The 23,358-nt window shown below is 35.7% G+C and overlaps 2 protein-coding genes, 2 long non-coding RNA genes and 1 other non-coding gene across 5 annotated transcripts; 3 read left to right on the top strand and 2 right to left on the bottom strand.

Moving 5' to 3' along the window:
* Window positions 1-3,096: 3,096 nt before the first annotated feature.
* LOC134328429 (zinc finger protein 271-like) lies at window positions 3,097-9,632 on the bottom strand. Its single transcript, XM_063009524.1, has 2 exons — window positions 9,625-9,632; window positions 3,097-5,438 (listed from the first exon to the last, which is right to left on the bottom strand). The coding sequence occupies exons 1-2, from the start codon at window positions 9,630-9,632 to the stop codon at window positions 3,803-3,805; spliced, it is 1,644 nt and encodes a 547-aa protein (XP_062865594.1). The 3' UTR covers window positions 3,097-3,802.
* Window positions 9,633-11,671: 2,039 nt separating this feature from the next.
* Window positions 11,672-12,931, top strand: LOC134328428 (piggyBac transposable element-derived protein 3-like). The gene has a single exon (XM_063009523.1). The coding sequence runs from the start codon at window positions 11,672-11,674 to the stop codon at window positions 12,929-12,931; it is 1,260 nt and encodes a 419-aa protein (XP_062865593.1).
* Window positions 12,932-15,673: 2,742 nt separating this feature from the next.
* On the top strand, window positions 15,674-18,770 carry LOC134329127 (uncharacterized). The gene is made up of 2 exons (XR_010014783.1): window positions 15,674-15,919; window positions 18,604-18,770. It is a non-coding gene; the product is annotated as an uncharacterized LOC134329127 (long non-coding RNA).
* Window positions 17,127-17,245, top strand: LOC134329751 (5S ribosomal RNA). The gene has a single exon (XR_010014966.1). It is a non-coding gene; the product is annotated as a 5S ribosomal RNA (ribosomal RNA).
* On the bottom strand, window positions 17,909-20,123 carry LOC134329177 (uncharacterized). Its single transcript, XR_010014832.1, has 2 exons — window positions 19,977-20,123; window positions 17,909-18,239 (listed from the first exon to the last, which is right to left on the bottom strand). It is a non-coding gene; the product is annotated as an uncharacterized LOC134329177 (long non-coding RNA).
* Between the last annotated feature and the right edge of the window lie 3,235 nt (window positions 20,124-23,358).

The raw sequence follows: 23,358 nt of genomic DNA, 5'->3' as shown, positions 1-23,358 counted from the left end.
GGTGTTGGTCAGTACGTGGTTCAGAGCCACGGAGGCTTTCTTCCAGTGTTAAACTAGCTGTGACCTGTCTGTGACCTGTCTGTCTGTCGGAATATCGTAGTCCAATCAGTGTCGAGTTGTGTTCCGTACAGTACGGACTAAAGTCTGATTAAAAATCGACTCTTATGTTAAAGCTTTTTTTTTTTTTCGAACTGCAGGCACTGCAATGCATTTTGAGTGCAATGCAAAATGAGTTCTGGGAGGGCTCACACTTATGTGCTTGGGCTGGCACTTTTCTCACTGCCCCACTAAGCAACGCAGTCCAGAACCGGGGCTGCATGTCAGTGTGAAGATGGATTATGTAAAAATATTGTTTGCACTATTGAGAAAAAATGTTACATGATGTTCTTTATGTTGTTTTGCCTAAAATATGGTTCTGATTTATTATTACAAATAATGAAAATAATAAATGTTAAATAGCCTAAATAAAACATTCTGATAATGTTCCTATGATGGTGTAAGACGCGTTATTTTTTTTATAAGTGCAATCCTAACCGCCTACCCCCTGCTCAGGTAAACACCCGCCACCTCACCCTCCACCCTATGCCTTCCACCAACCCGTCAGCCCAGGGTGTTCCTTATTTCCAGTTCTGAAAGTTGGCAACCCTAATTGGAGCAGCTAGCGATCTCATCATCATGACTACCATTACCTCAGGATCTGCTGCACCTAAAATAAAATGCTATTTGATGAAGACTGAATTAAATTGTTAGTGTGAAGGCTTTACTTCATTTTATGATTAATAGTAAAGCTGGTCTCTCTACAATGCAGCTAACTATATACCAAAATGCATTAGTGATGACATACTATTTTTCAAATCAATGCAGTCTGCAAATGGAGGGGAACGTTCAGGACTCCCCAAAGACTTCAGCCAAAAGCAAAAGCAGTTTCTCTGTCAAGTCATTTCTGAAACGTCTTTTCAGGGTAAGTCATGATCATTTGAGAAGCAAAAATCAAAGATCATATTCAAATACAAGAACTTGGACATAACTGTGTGTTTATGTTTTCCTGAGTAGAAGAAGAAGAAAATTCCATTAACAGAAGAAAATGTTGAAGCTGTCAGCACTACAGAAAGGTAATAAAAGTGCAGAAGACTGAAAACTTTAGATATATGATTTTTAAGCAACAGATGGATATGAGCAAAATGTTCATGTATTTTTTAAGGTTGTTTATGACCTTGAGTACAGCTAGACAGCATGTGGTGTTCTATTATATCTTTTATTGTAAAATTCTTTAATTCTTAGTTTAAACAGACAGAGAAGTGTAATCATTTCTTCTGTGTTGAATATGGCATGTTGTGCTCATTTCCATGTGGTTTATAATGATGAGATGTCACCCTGTCTGTCTCTCTCTCCAAACTATAGTGTAACGGATGTGTGTAGGGTGGATGAAGCCCAGAGTGAAAAGGCTAAAACACCCACACCAGTCCTCTCCGATGACAGAAAACAGCAGCTACAGGACAGAGGGTAAGAAATGCAGCAGCGTATATTTGTACGTTCATAAAGGTTAATACTGAACATGAACCCTGATCAGTATTGTGTTTGTGTCTGTCTGATTTAATTGCAGGTTTGAAAACTTGGGAAACAGCTGCTACGTAAATGCCAGTATGCAGTGCCTGTTCAGCGCAGAATCTTTCTGCAAACAGCTCATGAAGAACATAAATGAGGACATGCCAGATGAATTAGCCAACCTTACCGGGGAGAGAAGAAGAAACAATGTTTTCTCAGTTTATTTATTATTTACTATTCAATTTCTTATTTTAGATTATGAATGATGAGAATGCTGATCTGGTAAAGTGTGTTTTGTGCTTTTGCAGATGTTTTGCAAAGCTGTGGTCCATGAGAGAGAGAGAGCTCTGATTGTCTTGAAATTGATCGAGGCAGCTGTGCTTAACAACCCTGAATTTACACCTTACACTCAGAATGTAAGAAAACGCAACACAGACACCCTGAACATGATTGTTTTGTGTTTTAAGATGTGAAATGAACTCAGCTAACACAGTTGCAGGTAAGATTGAAATGTTTGAATGTTTAGGATGCTCAGCAGTTCATGTTCAACTGTTTGATGGAAATGGAGCAAACCATGAGTGGCGCAGGGGACATGGCTGTTGAATCCACAGTCAAAAAAGAACTTCAACTTTCAGCTCTTGTGTATCATCACATGTAAAGGGTGAGAACCACTAATAAAGTAAATGTTTACGTTCTTTCATTTGTTCTATTTTCACTAGAAATGACATGTCCACTTTGTGTGTGTAGATGTGGAGCTGAGAAAACCAGGATTGAGAACTATAACCACCTCTCACTTGGTCTTGTGCCTCAGAGATCCATCAAAGACGGCCTAAATGTATTTTTTAGGGTAAGTAGCACACACATCCATGCAAGTTCCAGTATGTACACAGTGAACCGGGCACTAATGCATCAAATGATGTCACACTCACACTAAAACCAGACTGAATTTTCTCTCAACTTTGCATTAAATATGTGTGTGTGTGTGTGTGTGTGTGTGTGTGTGTGTGTGTGTGTTGCTCGCTCTCCGTGATACTGAAAGTTTTCGGATTTGAATATCGATAATAAACAGCTTTTATTACGAGTTATGATTAATTCTCTCTACTGATGCGATGCTGAATGGGTTGATTAGATTACAGCCAATAAGAACTGTGCAGAAATAAAAGACTCGGTTCCTTTCGTTCATTTCAAAGATCCGTTCAATAGAATCGGATCGTTGGCGAACGACCCATCACTAGTATATCTGCAGTTAGCACTGAGCATGTGAGTGAGAGGGGAGCGCCTGTTTAGCGGAGCAGCCTTGTGATGTCAGGAACAAGATCAGTGAGCTTCAAATGCAGATCTGCTCTGACAAAAGCGAGAGAGCTACTGATATCTTTACTGATAACTTTACTGAGAACTTTACTGAGAACTTTACTGAGAACTTTACTGAGAACTTTACTGATAATGCTTTGGAAATTTCGAGATGGAAACCCCGAACGTGAAGTATAGACGTAATGAAATACAGTGTCTGTGTAGCCCCGAATATTTTTAAAAACACATTCGTTTTAATTAAACTGATTTTATTCAAATAGAATTATAAGAACTTTGAAACAGATTTTATTAGTAATTTACACATTTTGTTTCATATTTTTTTATTTATAATTATTAAATGATTTATTTTTTCGGTGCATGTAATTACTTTTCTGAGATTATCTGGCGTACCGCCTCGTGCTGCTTCACGTACCACCAGTGGTACGCGTACCACAGTTTGAGAACCACTGGACTATTCCATGAATTATTCTTTATTTTTCTCTCTTTATCTGTATAATTTCATGATGAGGCCTTCATGCATTTAAAGAACTCCCTCCTACCTAGGGTCTGCTTTATCTCAGATCTATCCAATTAGGAAAAGAACTAAGCTAAGTGAATTCTAGCAAAGACAATCCAACATGTTGTAATGTCTATGAATAAAATCCTCAGACAGACTGTCCGGGTAAGTCTACCAGTTATGTATTATTTCTATTTTAATACTGTGTTGGAGATATAGTGTTAAGAATGATGTTATACCAATATCCTGAACACAAAACTAAAGAACATTTGTACTGCATGTTTAAATCACATGTATTGATTTCTGTGTATTAAAGCTGTTTAATCTATATAATCAGTATTTAGATTTTGTTCTGTTATTATGTTAGTGATATTAAAAGTTCACTTTTACAATCAGATACGTTTTAAGATTATTTTGTGTAATAAAACTCTTCCCACACTAAGAGCAATGCTATGGTTTCTCTCCAGTGTGAATGCGCTGGTGTCTTTTGAGAGTACTCTGATGATTAAAACTCCTTCCACACTGTGAGCACTGATATGGTTTCTCTCCAATGTGAATGCGCTGGTGTCTTTTCAGATCACTCTGTCCATTGAAACTCTTTTCACACTGTGAGCACTGATACGGTTTCTCTTCAGTGTGAATGCGCTGGTGTATTTTGAGATCACTCTGTGTATTAAAACTTTTCACACACTGTGAGCACTGATACGGTTTTTCTCCAGTGTGAATGCGCTGGTGTCTTTTAAAATGACTCAGTTGATTAAAACTCTTCCCACACTGTAAGCACTGATATGGTTTCTCTCCAGTGTGAATGCGCTGGTGTCTTTTAAAATGACTCTGTTCATTAAAACTCTTCCCACACTGTAAGCACTGATATGGTTTCTCTCCAGTGTGAATGCGCTGGTGTCTTTTGAGAGTACTCTGATGATTAAAACTCTTTCCACACTGTGAGCACTGATATGATTTCTCTCCAGTGTGAATGCGCTGGTGTCTTTTGAGAGTACTCTGTCCATTGAAACTCTTCTCACACTGTGAGCACTGATATGGTTTCTCTCCAGTGTGAATGCGCTGGTGTCTTTTGAGAGTACTCTGATGATTAAAACTCCTTCCACACTGTGAGCACTGATATGGTTTCTCTCCAATGTGAATGCGCTGGTGTCTTTTCAGATCACTCTGTCCATTGAAACTCTTTTCACACTGTGAGCACTGATACGGTTTCTCTTCAGTGTGAATGCGCTGGTGTATTTTGAGATCACTCTGTGTATTAAAACTTTTCACACACTGTGAGCACTGATACGGTTTTTCTCCAGTGTGAATGCGCTGGTGTCTTTTAAAATGACTCTGTTCATTAAAACTCTTCCCACACTGTAAGCACTGATATGGTTTCTCTCCAGTGTGAATGCGCTGGTGTCTTTTGAGAGTACTCTGATGATTAAAACTCTTTCCACACTGTGAGCACTGATATGATTTCTCTCCAGTGTGAATGCGCTGGTGTCTTTTGAGAGTACTCTGTCCATTGAAACTCTTCTCACACTGTGAGCACTGATATGGTTTCTCTCCAGTGTGAATGCGCTGGTGTCTTTTGAGAGTACTCTGATGATTAAAACTCTTTCCACACTGTGAGCACTGATATGGTTTCTCTCCAGTGTGAATGCGCTGGTGTATTTTGAGATTACTCTGTTGATTAAAACTCTTCTCACACTGTGAGCACTGATACGGTTTCTCTTCAGTGTGAATGTGCTGGTGTATTTTGAGATTACTCTGTTGATTAAAACTCTTCTCACACTGTAAGCACTGATATGGTTTTTCTCTAGTGTGAATGCGCTGGTGTCTTTTAAAATGACTCTGTTGATTAAAATTCTTCCCACACTGTGAGCACTGATATGGTTTCTCTCCAGTGTGAATGCGCTGGTGTATTTTGAGAGTACCCCGGGTACTGAAGCTCTTCCCACACTGTGAGCAGACGTTTCCTTCTCTCTGTGTGTGACTGAGAGACGTGTTAATGCTGACAGTACCAGAGGACGTTTGCTGATTACTGGAGCTTCTGGTGGGCGTCAGATCCTCATGTTCAGTCTTAATCTTCACCAGACTCTCATATTTAACATGGTTGCAGCTCTTGATGTGATTGTGGAGCTGATTTTGGGTTGTAGAGGAACGTGGACACGAGGAGCAGGAGAAATCCTTGTTCAGTTCTGAAGCACAAAATAATCAAATACATTTATAACATTATAAATAATCAGATACATTTATAACATTATAAATAATCAAATACATTTATAACATAAATAATCAAACACATTTATAACATTATAAATAATCAAATACATTTATAACATTATAAATAATCAGATACATTTATAACATAAATAATCAAACACATTTATAACATTATAAATAATCAAATACATTTATAACATTATAAATCATCAAATACATTTATAACATAAATAATCAAACACATTTATAACATTATAAATAATCAAATACATTTATAACATTATAAATAATCAGATACATTTATAACATTATAAATCATCAAATACATTTATAACATAAATAATCAAACACATTTATAACATTATAAAAAAATAAATACATTTATAACATTGTAAATCATCAAATACATGTATAACATTATAAATAATCAAATACATTTATAACATTATAAATAATAAAATACATTTATAACATTATAAATAATCAAATACATTTATAACATTATAAATCATCAAATACATTTATAACATTATAAATAATCAAATACATTTATAACATTATAAATAATCCAATATATTTATAACATTATAAATAATCAAATACGTTTATAACATTATAAATAATCAAATATATTTATAACATTATAAATAATCAAATACGTTTATAACATTATAAATAATCAAATATATTTATAACATTATAAATAATCAAATACATTTATAACATTATAAATAATCAAATATATTTATAACATTATAAATAATCAAATACATTTATAACATTATAAATAATCAAATACATTTATAACATTATAAATAATCAAATACGTTTATAACATTATAAAAAATCAAATACATTTATAACATTATAAATAATAAATACATTTATAACATTATAAATAATCTAATACATTTATAACATTATAAATAATAAAATACATTTATAACATTATAAATAATCAAATACATTTATAACATTATAAATAATAAATACATTTATAACATTATAAATAATCAAATACATTTATAACATAATAAATAATAAAGATTGTTTGTAAATGTTAAACTGAGATCTGATGCTAAAGTCCTGTAACGTGATTCATCCTGCATTCATCATTTCCTGCTCACACTGATCTGCATGAGCACAATACAAGCTTTCACTGTATGATGCTTCATCCCAGCTGCTAACGGCACAGCTGCTTTTACGGTACCCAGTTTTATATAGAATGTATTATGCAATTTGTTATGAACAATGCATATACTGTATGTTTCAGGCAGAGCAGGCCTACTGGTCATTAATCTTTTGTTATTGTTATGCTCAATAAGCAAGGTCAGGTAAATAAAGATGTTGTCTGAAATAAGTTAAATCTGGTTTTGTGTGTATTGCACATTCAAACATTAATAATATTCCATAACTGGTTAAAAATGTTTTATTTTGTGTAAGTGTATATAATGACAAATAATTTAAGGGAACTGATGAAAAAGCATTTACATTTTACACCCTTTATATGTATTTTAGGGCGGCACGGTGGCTAAGTGGGTAGCGCTGTCGCCTCACAGCAAGAAGGTCCTGGGTTTGATCCCCAGGTGGGGCGGTCCGGGCGCATCGACTGTATATTTAGTCGACTAAAGTCTTATGATAATTAGCCGACTAAAACTAGACTAAAACTAAAACAATTCAGATGACTAAATTACGACTAAAACTAAATGACATTTTAGTCAAAAGATTATGACTAAAACTAAATCAAAATTTGCTGTCAAAATTAACACTGCACTTAAGTTAGAACTAACAGACACGTACTTCTATACTATCTGTCAAAAAGGACGATCTATAAACCTTTGTTCAAACAGGGTTTCAGCAGATTTAATAATAATAATAATAACAATACAAACCCAAATAAAAAAAAAAACAATACTTGGGACAGTATGGAAAATAATAAAACAGAGTTTCTTACACTGACTTTGACTTTTATTTGATGTCAGACAGGATGAAGCTGAGATATTTCATCTTTTATCTGCTCAACTTCATTTCATTTATTAATAAACATCTATTCCTGCATTTCAGCTCTGCAACACGTTCCAAAAATAGTTCTTTATTGGGGACAGGTCAGGACTGCAGACAGGCCGGTCCATTACCCATACCCTCTTATTCCACAGCCACGCCTTTGTAATGTGTGCAGCAGGTGGATTTGCATCATCTTGTTAAAAAATGCTGGACATCCCTGGAAAAGACGACGTCTTGAAGGCAGAACATGTTGCTGATAACAGTCTGGATCCTTTTCATCTTTGGTCCGGATCACACGCTGTCCAGGACCATCAGCACAAAATCTCTCCAGGACCATCAGCACAAACAATCACGTATATATTAAATATATCAGCTTATATACTCGACTTTATTTATTCTCATTCATTACCCAATCATTCAGCCACTTGTATTCACCTGGCATTACTCTGTAATTATATACTAGTCTACACACTGTACAGTCAGAATTATCTGTTTAATATTCTTTACTTCTGTCTCCTCATTTCACTCACCTGCTCACTTATTGACTAAAATCTACAATCTGAACACTAGATCACAACAATATTCAAAATATAGTCTTACTGGGTTCATCTGTATCTTCAGGTTCTTCCTTCTTCACAGGCTTCATCTGGAAACCTCCACACTGTTGGTCCTCTGAGAAGAGCAGTTCCACAGAAGCAACAAGTTCTGGAGGGATTAAAGTGACTTCACCTGAAATTCATCAATATGAGAAGAAGAAACTCAACAACTGGAGGAAACTGAAGGTCGTGGGTTTGATTTTACAATCACAAATAAATCCTAGTTAGATTAAAACTCAAATCCAGACTGGAGTGTAGCAGCACAGGACAGTACGGTACAGTACAGGTTCTAATCCCACTATCCACTTTCTCTTATTACTTCTACTGATTAGTGACTCCAAAACTAACTGTACTGTACCACACTGTACTGTACCACACTGTACTGTACCATACTGTACCACACTGTACTGTACCATACTGTACTGTACCACACTGTACTGTTCCTCACTGTACTGTACTGTACCACACTGTACTGTACCACACTGTACTGTACCATACTGTTCTGTACCACACTGTACTGTATCATACTGTACTGTACCACACTGTACTGTACCACACTGTACTGTACCTCACTGTACTGTATCTGTACTGTACCATACTGTACTGTACCACACTGTACTGTACCATACTGTACTGTACCATACTGTACTGAACCACACTGTACTGTACCATACTGTACTGTACCATACTGTACTGTACCTCACTGTACTGTACCATACTGTACTGTACCATACTGTACTGTACCTCACTGTACTGTATCTGTACTGTACCATACTGTACTGTACCACACTGTACTGTACCATACTGTACTGTACCTGTACTGTACCATACTGTACCTCACTGTACTGTACCATACTGTACTGTACCATACTGTACTGAACCACACTGTACTGTACCATACTGTACTGTACCATACTGTACTGTACCATACTGTACCTCACTGTACTGTACCACACTGTACTGTACCATACTGTACCACACTGTACTGTACCTCACTGTACTGTACCATATTGTACTGTACCACACTGTACTGAACCACACTGTACTGTACCACACTGTACTGTACCATACTATACTGTACCATACTGTACCTCACTGTACTGTACCATACTGTACTGTACCTCACTGTACTGTACCATACTGTACTGTACCATACTGTACTGTACCACACTGTACTGTACCATACTGTACTGTACCACACTGTACTGTACCATACTGTACTGTACCACACTGTACTATACTGTACTGTACCTGTACTGTACCACACTATACTGTACCTCAATGTACTGTACCATACTGTACTGTACCGTACTGTACTATACTGTACTGTACCATACTGTACTGTACCTCACTGTACTGTACCTCACTTTACTGTACCATACTGTACTGTACCATACTATACTGTACCATACTGTACTATACCTGTACTGTACCACACTGTACTGTACCACACTGTACTGTATCATGCTTCATGTTTACTTACAGAAGAAATCATCATCATCTTCATCATCCTCCTTTTGTATTATTTTCTTCTGAAATCCGTCATGTTGTAGATCCACAGGGGTGACGTCTCCCTCTTCTGCTGACTGCATTATTAAAGCTCTAATAGATAGACAGACAGAAAGACAGACAGATAGATGTGCTGTATTTATATTTAAAGGAAAATTATTTAGACTGTTGTAACTGGCTGTTGTTATTGTTATGAACTGAAGCTGGTCTGTACACAACAAAAATGACACTTTGCTTAAGTTTGCCATCACATTATTTCAAATTCCTACAGTAAAATGATCTAAAAATCACAAGATTAGTACTCGAGTAAGTGTTCTTCATGATCATAGGGGTGACATTTAATAACAATTTGATTTGCTTATATTATTGCTCTTCAAAATGTGGTATTAACACAACCGAATAGACACTTCACATGAGTTTGAGATCCGATCACAACAAATTCCTACAGTAAAAATGTCTGAAATGTATTTCATTAATAAAATAAATCTTGATTTGAGTGGATTTTGTGCATCAGAACACGGTAATTAATGTTTAATAAACTGTAAACAGCAGTTTTACCCTCAACACTTCGGGTACCGTAATACATGGTTTAGACCCGCAGTAAACAATTAAAGACGCTCGCTGTAAACAATTAGACACGCAGTAAACAATTAAAACCCTCTGACGCATAGCGGTCACTACAGTGGACAGCTGTTTAATAGTCATTTTCTCCTAAATGCAGCAGTTTCTATGGTGGAATTGCATATCAGTGCTTCGAGTGCTCTCTACTGCCCCCCTCCATTGAGTTTCATTCAGTGGTTAGTTGTTGTAACTACAAGTGAATGCCATCTCAATCCAAGATGACTGGCAGACAGACACACTTGTTGACCACTCCTGGAATATCCTGTCAATCATTCTATTCTAAGAGAACCCTGGAGGTAAAAAAAATATACTGATATGCAGGAGTATCTAAGTAACAATATTATTCTTTTAGTTTTGAACATTTTATTTCAAATAAGTAGGAAATTACGATTAACCATGTGTCCAACAAAGTGGACGTTATGCATTGCTAAGTATGTTTTCAACATGAGTCATATACTTGATTTATCTTTTATTATGACTGTTTTGGTTGCAGTTTAATTCATTTTGGGTACATATATAAGTTAGTTTTAAAAATATATAATTTTTGTGCAGATTAGCTGTCATTTGTGTTGGTAAAAAATATATTTTTGTCATGTGGTTGCAATTTAATTCATTTTGGGTACATCTATAAGTTAGTTTTAAAACAATATAAGTTTTTGTGCAGATTATTTGTAGTTTGTATTAGTTACAAATATATTTTTGTCATATTTGGTTGCAATTCAATTTATTTTGGATATACCTATAAGTTAGTTTTAAAAATATACACATTTTTGTGCAGATTTGTTGTAGTTTGTGTTGGTAAAATTATAATTTTGTCATATTTTTAGACCACAAGTGCAGCAAAGAACAGGGAAGACTATAGAATAGTCCAGGAATTTCCCTCCGACTCCAGTGACAATGAGTATAGTGACAGCAGTGATGAGGAGTGGCTGCCAGAGAACAATAGAGACATAGGAGATGAGGATGATGAAGGAGATGCAGACAGTAAGGATACAGTGAGTCAGGATGCTGAAAGTCAAGATGACGAGGGCCTGGATGATGAAGGACAGGAAGCAGAGAGAGGTCAGCATGTTGAGGGAGCTGAGGAAAATGTCCGTATGGTACCTACCCAGAGAAATATTCGCAAGGCACCTGCCTGCACTCAACCTCGCAAATATGTCTGGAAAGTCCAAGACAACAACTTTGAAGGAGACTTGCCACCTTTTCTAGGAGACAGGAAAGTGAATGTTGAGGGAAGAGAACCAATTGATTTATTTAGGCATCTGTTTCCCTTAGATCTCATCGATGAGATGACATGTATGCTCTGCAGAAAGGGAAAGAAAATTTGGCAGTGACAAGCGAAGAAATGCAAATTTTTCTAGGGATCAATATGGTCATGGGGTACATTCGATATCCTAGGGCACGAATGTACTGGTCCAGTGAGGATGGCCTTCGTCTTGGAATAATTGCAGATGCCATGTCTGTAAACAGATATGAGCAAATTCTGAGTCATCTGCACTTTGTGGATAACTATACATACCAGCCAGCAAACACAGATAGGCTCTTCAAAATAACACCAGTGCTAAGTACACTTCAGAAAACATTCCTGGCGGCAGCAGACCCTGAAGAATTCCAATCAATTGATGAGCAAATAATTCCCTTCAAAGGCCAACTATCAATTAAGCAATACATACCAAAAAAGCCCAAACCCTGGGGAGTGAAAGTATGGGTGAGGGCAGGGTCCTCAGGTTATGTGTACAGATTTGAAGTGTACCAGGGCTCAGCAAATAGGGGTCACAGCAGTGGTTTGGGAATGGCTGGAGATGTAGTGATGCGCCTTTGTGATGACATAAAGCACAAAAACCACAAGGTGTTTTTTGACAATTTCTTCTGCAGTATTCCACTCCTTGAGGCCTTGAAAAACATGGGCATCTATGGCACAGGTACATGCAGAGCAAACAGAGTGAAAGGAGCGAGTCAAAAACTCAAGAGTGAAAAACAACTGAAAGAAGAAGGCAGAGGGGCCTGCTCTGTTGTCAGCACAAACAGAAACATCACTGTCACACGTTGGCTTGACAGCTCAGTCATCCACATGGCATCGACCTGTGCTGGCCAGTCCCCTGAAGATGTGGCCCAAAGATGGCTCAAGAAAGAACAAACGATGATTAGTGTCCAAAGACCCTACTCAGTGGCCCTTTACAACCAACACATGGGTGGGGTGGATCTTGTTGACCAGTGTGTGGCAATGTATCCCCACAGACGTAGAAACAAACGGTGGTACATCCGAGTGTTCTTTCATTTTTTGGATGTGACCGTTGTTAATGCCTGGCGACTCTACATGATGTCTGGATTGGAAAAGATGAATCTCCTCATCTTCAAAGCTTCTGTGGCCCGTGCACTGATAAATACTGGCTCCCTCCAGCAAAGCAAAAGAGGAAGGCCCAGTGGAACCCCACCTCCGGCAAAGCGCAGAGCAGTGACCAAAGTACCCAGTGAGGTCAGGTTCAGCACAGCAAATCACTGGCCCAAGCTCACTCAGGTCAAAAATGCAAACAGATGCCACGATGCTGCATGCACACGGAAGACCAAATACATCTGCATTCAGTGCCGTGTGGCACTTTGCCCTGGATGCTTTGCCAATTTTCATGTAGCCTAAGACTGAGCGTTTGATGAGGGTTAGAAGTTAGGAAAAAGTTAGTAGAGGAGTTTTGGAGATGCAGATGTTCAGTGATGCAGTGACTGTCCATTCTTGTTGTTGAAAACATAATGATAATAACAAGTTATTCCAATTCATGCATTCTTAAAGAAATATGGAGACTCAAATATATTTGTTCTGTTTAGAGATGTTTTTAAACATCCAATTACCTTACATGGAAGCTTTTTCAGTTGTGAGCACTGTTTGTTCTCTTTTTTAGGCCTAAACAATAGGGCTATAGAATGTTAGATTGATTGAAAGTATGTTCAAGTGATTTTCAAAGCACACAATGGAATATGTGCTCATGGATTTATGATAAAACATGGATTGATTCATTATTCCATTAAGTTTATACTGTTTTATGTTGAGTGCTTAAGCGCATGTAGTCCACTGTTGTGGACATGTCTGTAACTTCCTGAAGAAATAACATTTTTGAAAAAAAAGTTAATACAATTTTTTGTCATTCCCTAAGAAAAGTAAAGACACATTTAAAAAAAATCTTGACTCAGGATTTCATAATTCATGCATCAGAGGGTTAAAGACGCTCGCTTACACTTTTCACCTGACTGTGACTATAAAACTCTACAAACCACCTGTAAACAAAGTTCCACTATAAACAAAGTTTAAAAATATCACGTGTTTATATAAAAATGTGAGATTTCATCATGAAGAAACTCAATCAGTTCCGCTCAATTGATTCACTTTGCTGGGTCGGTTCAAATGAATCGGTTCATCAGTACTGAATCATGTGTGATGCTAACAGTTAGCGGAGCAGCTAATAGTTTGTGTGTTTAAATGAAAGCAGAGATAAAGCTCCTCAAATCCTCACAGTGATGTTTTATTATGAACTCTAGTTTATTATGAATTAGAATGTAGTTATAATGAAATATAAGGGTTATAATTAAATACATATTTTACTTACAGATGAGGCTCTACAGTACAAACACAGCAGCTTCTTGTTCTTCTTATGATGGTTAATGGTGGATAGCAGAACAACTTAAGACGCAGCAGCGTCACCAACTGGACTGGAGTTGAACAGCAGCCCAGCAGTAATAAACCTCCATTAGCCCTGTATCTCTGAGTTAGATTTAGAGAGAACTACAGTGTGCAGTGTTGGGGGTAACACGGTACAAAGTAACACATTACAGTAATGTCATTACTTTTTTCTGTAACGGCATCGTGGGGCGTCGTCGTCTGCACGCTTGGCATCGGCTGAACTTACTCGTGTGTTTCAAAGTGATCTTGAGGTTACATTAAAAGTTGTGACACTAAGCTCTGTTTTTGAGGGAGTGTGTGTGTGTGTGTGTGTGTGTGTGTGTGTGTGTGTGTTTTCTTTAGGTTAAGTGTGTTTCTTTATTTGATATTTTTCTCTGTTATTACTCTCATCCATTTCGTTCTTTTCTTTAAAGATTTGCTTAGAGCTGGATTTCTCTTTGTTGTTGTTTTCATTGTTATTTAGAAATTTTATAAATAAATTGTGTGTTTTGGAAAGATTGTTTCCTCCTTATTATTTCATTATTGTAGTAGTATTATGTTACATCCCTGTCACCCATAGATCACTTTGGGATGTAACACATGTTAATGCTTTTTCATTGTGAATCCACTATGAGGGTTTGTGTTGTGCATTTGTGATTGAATACACTGCAGGGTTTACAGTGGTTAGTATTTGTTTTGATGTGAAACTGGTTTATGGGAACTAAGTTTATGGTAAAGTTTGTGCAAGTTCTTCAAGTTTTACAAAGCAAACTGACTAAAGCCATTTAGTACAACATTTCTGACTCTGCCTTTTTGTCTTTGCAAATATGAATTTTTACATTTATTTTATTATTATATTTGTATTAATAGATGTACACTTAACATTTCTATGATACATTTGAATGGAGTTAATTTTTATAAAGCAAGTTAACTATGGTACCATGGACTTAACTATGGTACCATGAACATAATGAAATTGCTTCAGAGTTACATAATATCTTTAAATAATGGCAATAAAAATGTAGCTGGCATTACAATTTGTTACATGATGAAACTTGATATCAATAACTTGATTTTAAAGTAATGAGAAATAATATCTTGCATTAACATGATTAATTTAAATAGTTTAAATGTGTGAAATATTTTGGCTATATTCTGATCATGTGGGAGTGATGTTCACATTAAAATCAAGTAAATTCAAAAGATTGTTTTTTTAGTGTATAATTGATTTTTTTATTAAATGTGAACACTTCTGTAATTTGAATTATAATTTTTAACAGTGTTAATAATAATAATAATAATAATAATAATAATAATAATAAGTAGTAGTAGTAGTAGTAATCATATAAAAGGTAAAAAAACAATGCAAATCAAGCAAACCTATCAGCAGAAGTTGAGTGAAGTCAGCAGATAACTCTAGTAGTGTTAAGTTAGTAACATCTGATCTGCATTACAGTTAAAACTCAGGAGCTCACATTTAAACAGCAGCTTTGTGACGTCACAGTAAGGTGTTCTATAAAGCGGGGAGTAAGAGGGGTGAAGGATCAGTTTTGTTGAGACCCCCCGCAGTGTTCACTGTGTTTTCTTTCTCTCTCTTAAAACTACACTGTAAAAAATGAATCAGTGGTCCAGTAGATTTTATACAAATGTTTTGTGTTAAATTTATTTAATGGAATTGAGTTCTTGAATTTTTGGCTATTATTTGAGTTAATTTTACTTAAAAAATGCTATAAAATCTACTTATTTTATTCGTGTGAAAGCTCCGATCAGTTGGACGGATTCGTGGTGTTATTCTGTGGGGACAAAAGTGGTTGTCCAGAGTTGTTTTTGGATAGGCAGAGAAATGGACCAGAGAGGCTAAACTAGAACTACAAGACTGTGTTGAACACACGGATTGGTCTGTTTTTAAAACTGCAGCTGCAAACCTGGACGAACTGACGGACACTAACATCTTACATCAGTTTCTGTGAAGAGGTGCAAACTAAAACTTTCTGCACAAACACTTATTTTTTTATTATTGTTGTTATATTTTTGATTATTTGTTGTCGTGTTTGTTGATATTTAAATCATTTCTTTTTTTGAAAACTGTTTACAGGTTAAAGTATAAAAGCATAAACACCACCATCTATAAATGAATGAATTGCTTTGGTCCTCCACTTGAGACTTTTATGTAAACAGACACAACAACAAATAAATAAATAAAAATAAAGACAGTAATAATAAATAAATAAATAAATAATAACAATAATGTCACAAATCTATACCACATCTACAAGATGTAACTTATTTCTAGCACCACTAGATGGGGATGATGTCTGGACATAATTTTGAACTTCATTTTTAAAGTCACTAAAATGCTAAATATCCTAATTTGGTTTTTAGTACAGTTATTAATAAATGCAATTCAGGGAAACATTTACATTTTTAAAGCAGGAAAACAAAGTTTTTCGTTAAGCTTTTTAAAGTTATATTGACAAAATAATTACCTTTTGTACAGCCAGGATGGATAAGTGTTTTACTCAGAATGAAAGTGTCAGCTGGTCTTTTTCTTCACGTATTGCTTTGATGATGAAGAAAAAAAGAAAATGTTCGGCTCCTTTGGCAGGAGGTTGAAGTAAAGATGTGTGAGGAAAAGCTTCCAGCACCTGGTATTCCCAGGCGGTCTCCCATCCAAATACTAACCAGGCCCGACCCTGCTTAGCTTCCGAGATCGGACGAGATCAGGGGTGATGTTGCCATAAGCGAGAGACATTACAAATAGTTTCTCTTTTAAAGACGTCCATCATTCAGCCTTTCACTTCAGTATTTTTTTTTTCTCTATTCTACACGCCCCATTTTAAAAAGCGTCTCATAGTTCCTATGTACCAGAAAAGTCGTCATTTCATGCCTGCAACATTTTACAAAAACACTTGGGACGATGGAACCTTTATAAACTAATCAAGCTCGTCATATTTAAGACGCTGTTTACTTAAACAAAAGTCTCAAGTGGAGGACCAAAGCAATTCATTCATTTATAGACGGTGGTGTTTATGCTGTTACGCTTTAACCTATAAACAGTTTTACAGGAAAAGAAATGATGTCTAAAATAACAAAAAACACGACAATAAATAATCTAAACCTGCTGAAGTGAAAGGCTGAATGATAGACGACTATAAAAAGGAAACTATTTGCAGCGTCTCTCGCTTACGGCCACACCACCCTGAGAACGCCCGATCTCGTCCGATCTCGGAAGCTAAGCAGGGTCGGGCCTGGTTAGTACTTGGATGGGAGACCGCCTGGGAATACCAGGTGCTGTAAGCTTTTCATCACACATCTTTACTTCAACCTCCTGCCAAAGGAGCCGAACATTTTCTTTTTTTCTTCATCATCAAAGCAATACGTGAAGAAAAAGGCCAGCTGACACTTTCATTCTGAGTAGAGTAAAACACTTATCCATCCTGGCTGTACAAAAGGAAATTATTTTGTCAATATAACTTTAAAAAGCTTAACGAATAACTTTATTTTCCTGCTTTAAAAATGTAACCGTTTCCCTGAATTGCATTTATTAATAACTATACTGAAAAACCAAATTAGGATCTTTAGCATTTTAGTGACTTTAAAAATGAAGTTCAAAATTATGTCCAGACATCATCCCCATCTAGTGGTGCTAGAAATAAGTTACGTCTTGTAGATGTGGTATAGATTTGTGACATTATTGTTATTATTTATTTATTTATTATTACTGTCTTTTTAATTATTTGTTGTTGTGTCTGTTTACATAAAAGTCTCAAGTGGAGGACCAACGCAATACATTCATTTATAGACGGTGGTGTTTATGCTTTTATACTTTAACCTATAAACAGTTTTCGAAAAAGAAATGATTTAAATATCAACAAACACGACAACAATAAAAAATAAGTGAATAATACATTGCTCACAAAAATTAAGGGATATTTCAAAATGAATATGAAGCAATAAAAAAAGAATCATCATTTTTTTTATTAAACAAGAACATCAACAAAGCAAACGACAAGTCAAAGAAAGTTGTTTGATTATGCAATTGAGATGCAAACTCAATTATCGTGATTGAGTAGCAAGTGACATATTGGTGGGGGTGAACCAGATTGTCCAGCAGTTCTTGTGGGATCCTCTGCCACTCTCGCTCCAGGGCAACTTCCAGCTCAAGACGTGTTGTGGGAGGCATTGGACGGTTTGCCAGACATAAAATACACTTCCTCTACTGGTGGGTTGCAACACATGACTGGTGGTACCATCTGTCACATCCATCACAGGCAATCTCAATGATCATACAGTCCTTCAATTGATCAATAAAAAGTCACACAATAGTTTTATGGTTACTTTAGACTTCTCAATTACAAGTGTAGCTATAATAGATAGATCACTTTATTAATCCCAGAGGGAAAGTCAAGGACATATGTAATAGCATGGTGCAATGAAAAAGCCAATAAAATTAAGGCATTATTTTTATTTCTTTGGTACTACCAGTCATGTGTTGCAACCCACCAGTAGAGGAAGTGTATTGTATGTACTGAAGATTAGACCAAGTTTAACTGGGACGTTATTTCTAAAAAGTTTGCTTGTTGCTGTATTTTATTTTATGTTGCTCTTTTAGTTTATTTAAAAAGTAGATAGTAAATTAATCATTCATTTCTGTTTAGTAACTGCTTTATCCTGGTCATGGCCGTGGAGGATCCAGAACTGTTCCTGGGGAAACTGGACGTATGGCAGGAGTGCACTATGGATGTGATGCTAGTCAATCCCAGGGCACATCCCAGATTTTATTTTATTTCGTTTTAAAAAATATATATTTTTCTTAAGCTATAAATATGTATTTACGTTTTAATTTGCATTGAGGTGGACTTCTTTATTATATATTTGCATAATTGTAATATATGCATAATTTAGTTTAACACTAATTTCTAATACAGATATTTGTTTTTAAAATGTGTGTGTGCCTGTAGTTTGCATTAAAAAAAAAAAAAAGAATCATCACACAGTAATATACTATACATGTGGGGAACCATATTCCCCTTCTCCAGGTAAATGAGTTCCCCCCCTGTGTTGTTAGTGTAATGGACTGATTTATAGGTTAAACTTGTTCTACATAATAACAACAGGTAAATACATCACCAGCATCACTGTAGTGTTTTATAATTACACACACAGTGATATACATGTGGGGAACCATTTTTTCCAGGTCTCCAGGTAAATGTGTTCCCCCCTGTGTTGTTAGTGTAATGGACTGATTTATAGGTTAAACTTGTTCTACATAATAACAACAGGTAAATACATCACCAGCATCACTGTAGTGTTTTATAATTACACACACAGTGATATACATGTGGGGAACCATTTTTTCCAGGTCTCCAGGTAAATGTGTTCCCCCCTGTGTTGTTAGTGTAATGGACTGATCTATAGGTTAAACTTGTTCTACATAATAACAACAGGTAAATACATCACCAGCATCACTGTAGTGTTTTATAATTACACACACAGTGATATACATGTGGGGAACCATTTTTTCCAGGTCTCCAGGTAAATGTGTTCCCCCCTGTGTTGTTAGTGTAATGGACTGATCTATAGGTTAAACTTGTTCTACATACTGTTTGTTAATTTTTAAATCACATGGATGCAGTTTGTGAAGTTTAAATGAACGAGAGATCACCATGAATGAAACTGTTCTTGAAAGTAAATGGTAGTGCAGCGGAGATGAGTAACCTTACATAATAACAGACTACTTATTGTCCTGTACGATATAGTTTATTTGTATCTGCACCAAAACTTTATCTTGTGCGACAAAACGAGAATAAACAAACTAGTGTGTGAATAAGAGCATGTTCTGTATTAGGATTTATTTACAAAAAAATCTGACACGTTAATTCTAGTTGATTGACAGCAAGGCTGAAGACAGCAGTGTGAAAACCTCGGGGTGGAGCAATAAAACCTCTGACAGTAGTTCATTCAATACTTTAAAGTATGTATTTAATCACAAACTACCTAACATACAACATGAAATGTGAAAAGAACATACCGCTATAAATACATATTCCAAATAAACCGACGCTCAACGAAGCGACTGAAAAAAACGTCGTGATTTTTGCACATGCGCGTTAAAGGGGAAACAGGGGGAACTGAATTCTCCGTAACACCGGCACCGTACGGCACCTCATGCGGTCTTTCCCAATCCGCTCCCTCCTCACTAACACTCCACTACAGAGGGACCCTCCACGTGAACGCGCAAACGGAGGCGGAGTGGAGAGGGGGAGTGAGTAGGGAGCGGATTGAGATAGGGGGGATTGGGCTCCCTGACTGTACTTCATGTTTACATTCCGTTTCTGCTCTCCACGCTAGCCTGCAAAATGACCACAGCAAAAGTTAAGTTGATGTTCTCAGATTGAGCTCCCTGATGTGTGTCTCATGAATTAGTGTATATTATTATTAGGGCTGTCGTTAATCGCGGTAATTAACGCGATTAAGGCGTTAAATTTTTAATCGCGATTAAAAAAAAAATAATCGTGATAATTTTTAATCACAATATTTTTATTGAGCTGTTGGTGTCACATAAATTTGCGTTTCTGTGGCAATTTGCGTTCCTTAAAAGTGCATGAAGCAGAACTCTGATGAACAGAACTTCTGATAGCTTCCCTACACACTCGCTCCTATAGTACACTTAACATTCTTAAAAATAGTTCTTGTGTGAATTACAAGGGCAGGAAAAACTACGGCAGATACAGAAGGTGCACCGGGGCCCATGGCAGGGGGGCCTCCACAACATTAACTCAACCACTCACCTCACTACCATTGGCTGCACTCGCCAGGTCCTTATTATTATATTACAATATTTTAGTTAAGTAAAATTAAAATGACTAAAACTGTGCATTCAAAATACCAGAAATAGTCAGAAATTTGAATTTGAAGTGTAACTTCTGAGTGAGTACTTTTAAGTTAACTATGTTTTCTCTAACAAGTTTAGCTACAGATGAATGCAAAACTTTTTTCCAGCTTCAGATAAAACTTCATTCATCTAACCATCTGTGTGTTATCGAGTTTTAACTTTGCTCTCAACACTGGGTTAAAGTAGTTTTCTCAATGCATTAAAATGAGAAAAGTTTTTATTAGCTAGCTAACTTAGCTCAGCCAACAGAGATTTTTGCAAAGTTACAAAAAAGGCTGAAAAATGAACCACCTAACTAGCTCAGTTAACAAAATGACAAGCCTGAAGAACAGTTCAACCTATTTTCAAATGAGAAAAGTGAGACGTTGCAATAAATCAAACTACAAGACTCATTACAGCATCTCTCACATATAATGTTGTTGATTTAAAGTAAGTGTAATAACGACATGCATTCCGACACATTCTAACACACTAATTCTAAGTTTACAGTAATAAACTGTGGTAACTATACAGATTAATAGAACAGAATTACTTACCTTAGTTCATTTGCTCACAAACTGTGCAATCTGGATTCCGTTGTGGAGGTTCTTCAGAAGGTGTATTTAAAAAAAAACAAAAAAAAAAAACGCACGCGTGCAGACTGGAAGTGCTTGTAAATTGAAAGCAACTTATTTATATAACTTATTATTTTTATATTCACACAAATGAAATAAATAGATTTTATAGCATTTTTAATAAGTAAAATTTACTCAAATAATAGCCATAAATTCAAGAACTCAATTCCATTAAATAGATTTAACACAAAACATTTGTAAAAAATCTACTGGACCACTGATTCATTTTTTACAGTGTATGCAATTTGTTGAGGGGGCCCAACATTTTTTTTTGCACTGGGGCCCATGAGCTCCCAGTTACACCACTGGTGTTGCATCTAGAAATGGTTCATATTATGAGCGCCTGTTTTCAGTGGCAGGGTTATGAACAGGTAAAGATCCTCACTTTTACCAGTTCATATGAACAGACTCATTTTAAATAACTGGCTGAAAGATGGTAACTGTCAACATCTACATTTCAGCAGCAGTATTACACACATTTTGCACTTACGGCTGCTATTATGTGGACTGTTACAGTTTTTGTGGACAGTTGGTTGTTCAACAGTATTTGAAAAACATTTTTAAATGGTATCTTTTGTTGAGTTTTTTTGCACAATACTTACTCTGACCTTTTGGAATCCTGCACCTAAAAAATGACCCAAAGTATAAAAAAAAACTAAAACTAATAATAGAACTAATAAAAACTAAACTAAAACTAAACATTAAAAAAAATAATAAAAACTGAAAAGAACTAGCAAACCCACTATAAAAACTTATTAAAACTAATTAAATTAGAGAGAAAAAAGTCACAACGAAATAAAACTAAACTATAATGAAAAATCCAAAACTATTATAACCTTGATTCCTACATGTAATACATTAATGAATTCATTATAAATATGCACAAGTTCATTTTGTCTAATGTAAGTGCTGGAGAAGGTACAGAATGTAGTCGAGTTAAAGTAGAGATATCCAAGGTAAAATATTACTCCAGTAAAAAAAAAAAAAAAACGTTACAACGGTTCCCTACGGGAGTGTCACCACTCTGTTCTCTCTACCGCTCTGGATACACTTAAAACATCGTCTCGTTATTATTGTTAGGATTGAAGTTTTGTTTAAGCGGCTCAATTTATATGCATTATGACATTTCAAAGTCAGACACATCTTGGTTAAAGTGAAAGTGATCTTAGCTGTGTATCAATAAAATCCAAATAAGTGAAATAAGACACTGTATGTGTCTGTGTCAGCTGTGTTAAAGACATTTCTAAGTTAAACATTAGAAAGTGCAGCTTTATAAATAAGATGTATCAGATAAATAACTTAAATAGACTCTTTTTTGCGAGTGTTAGAAAGATCAGTAGAATGTGAATGTTGGAGCCATGTGTTGTTTTAGAAATGTGTCAGTATATGTGAACTTAAAGCTGACACGGTGATGTTCTGTAGATCTTACAGCATAAATATGTAGATTTAACTGAAATGAATGTCATTATTATTCTAAATTTTTATGTTTTTTTTCTTCAATTTCTGCTACATGACAGTTAAGCACCCTGGACTCGATCTAGTCCTGCTTGGTAGCTGTGTTTTACTTCGCACTAAACAGAGTTACAGAACAAAAACATGCCAGTAAAGAAGAGGGAGAAGTAAACTGCAGTAAATTGCAGCGGTGGTTAAAATATAACGCTACTAATGCAAAAAAAAAGAAAAAAAGAAGAAGAATCAGTAATTATTATTCAGAATAATGTATCAATATCAATAATAAAATATTATTTTAGGGGTAATTACAGGCATCTTAGAATTCAATTCTTGATATCAAAAATTCAATTCTTGATATCAAGAATTGTATTTTTTGATATCAAGAATTGCATTTTTGATATCAAGAATTACATTTTTACTAGTTAAAATTGCATTCAAATGAGTCTGTTTAA

The sequence above is a fragment of the Trichomycterus rosablanca genome, chromosome 15 (assembly GCF_030014385.1).
Source record: "Trichomycterus rosablanca isolate fTriRos1 chromosome 15, fTriRos1.hap1, whole genome shotgun sequence".
NCBI classification, from domain to species: domain Eukaryota; kingdom Metazoa; phylum Chordata; class Actinopteri; order Siluriformes; family Trichomycteridae; genus Trichomycterus; species Trichomycterus rosablanca.
This window is presented reverse-complemented; position numbering and strand designations above follow the sequence as displayed.

Excerpts from the sequence above, each read along its gene's own strand:
- LOC134328428 (XM_063009523.1), top strand. The coding sequence starts at position 11,672 with ATGGGGTACATTCGATATCCTAGGGCACGAATGTACTGGTCCAGTGAG.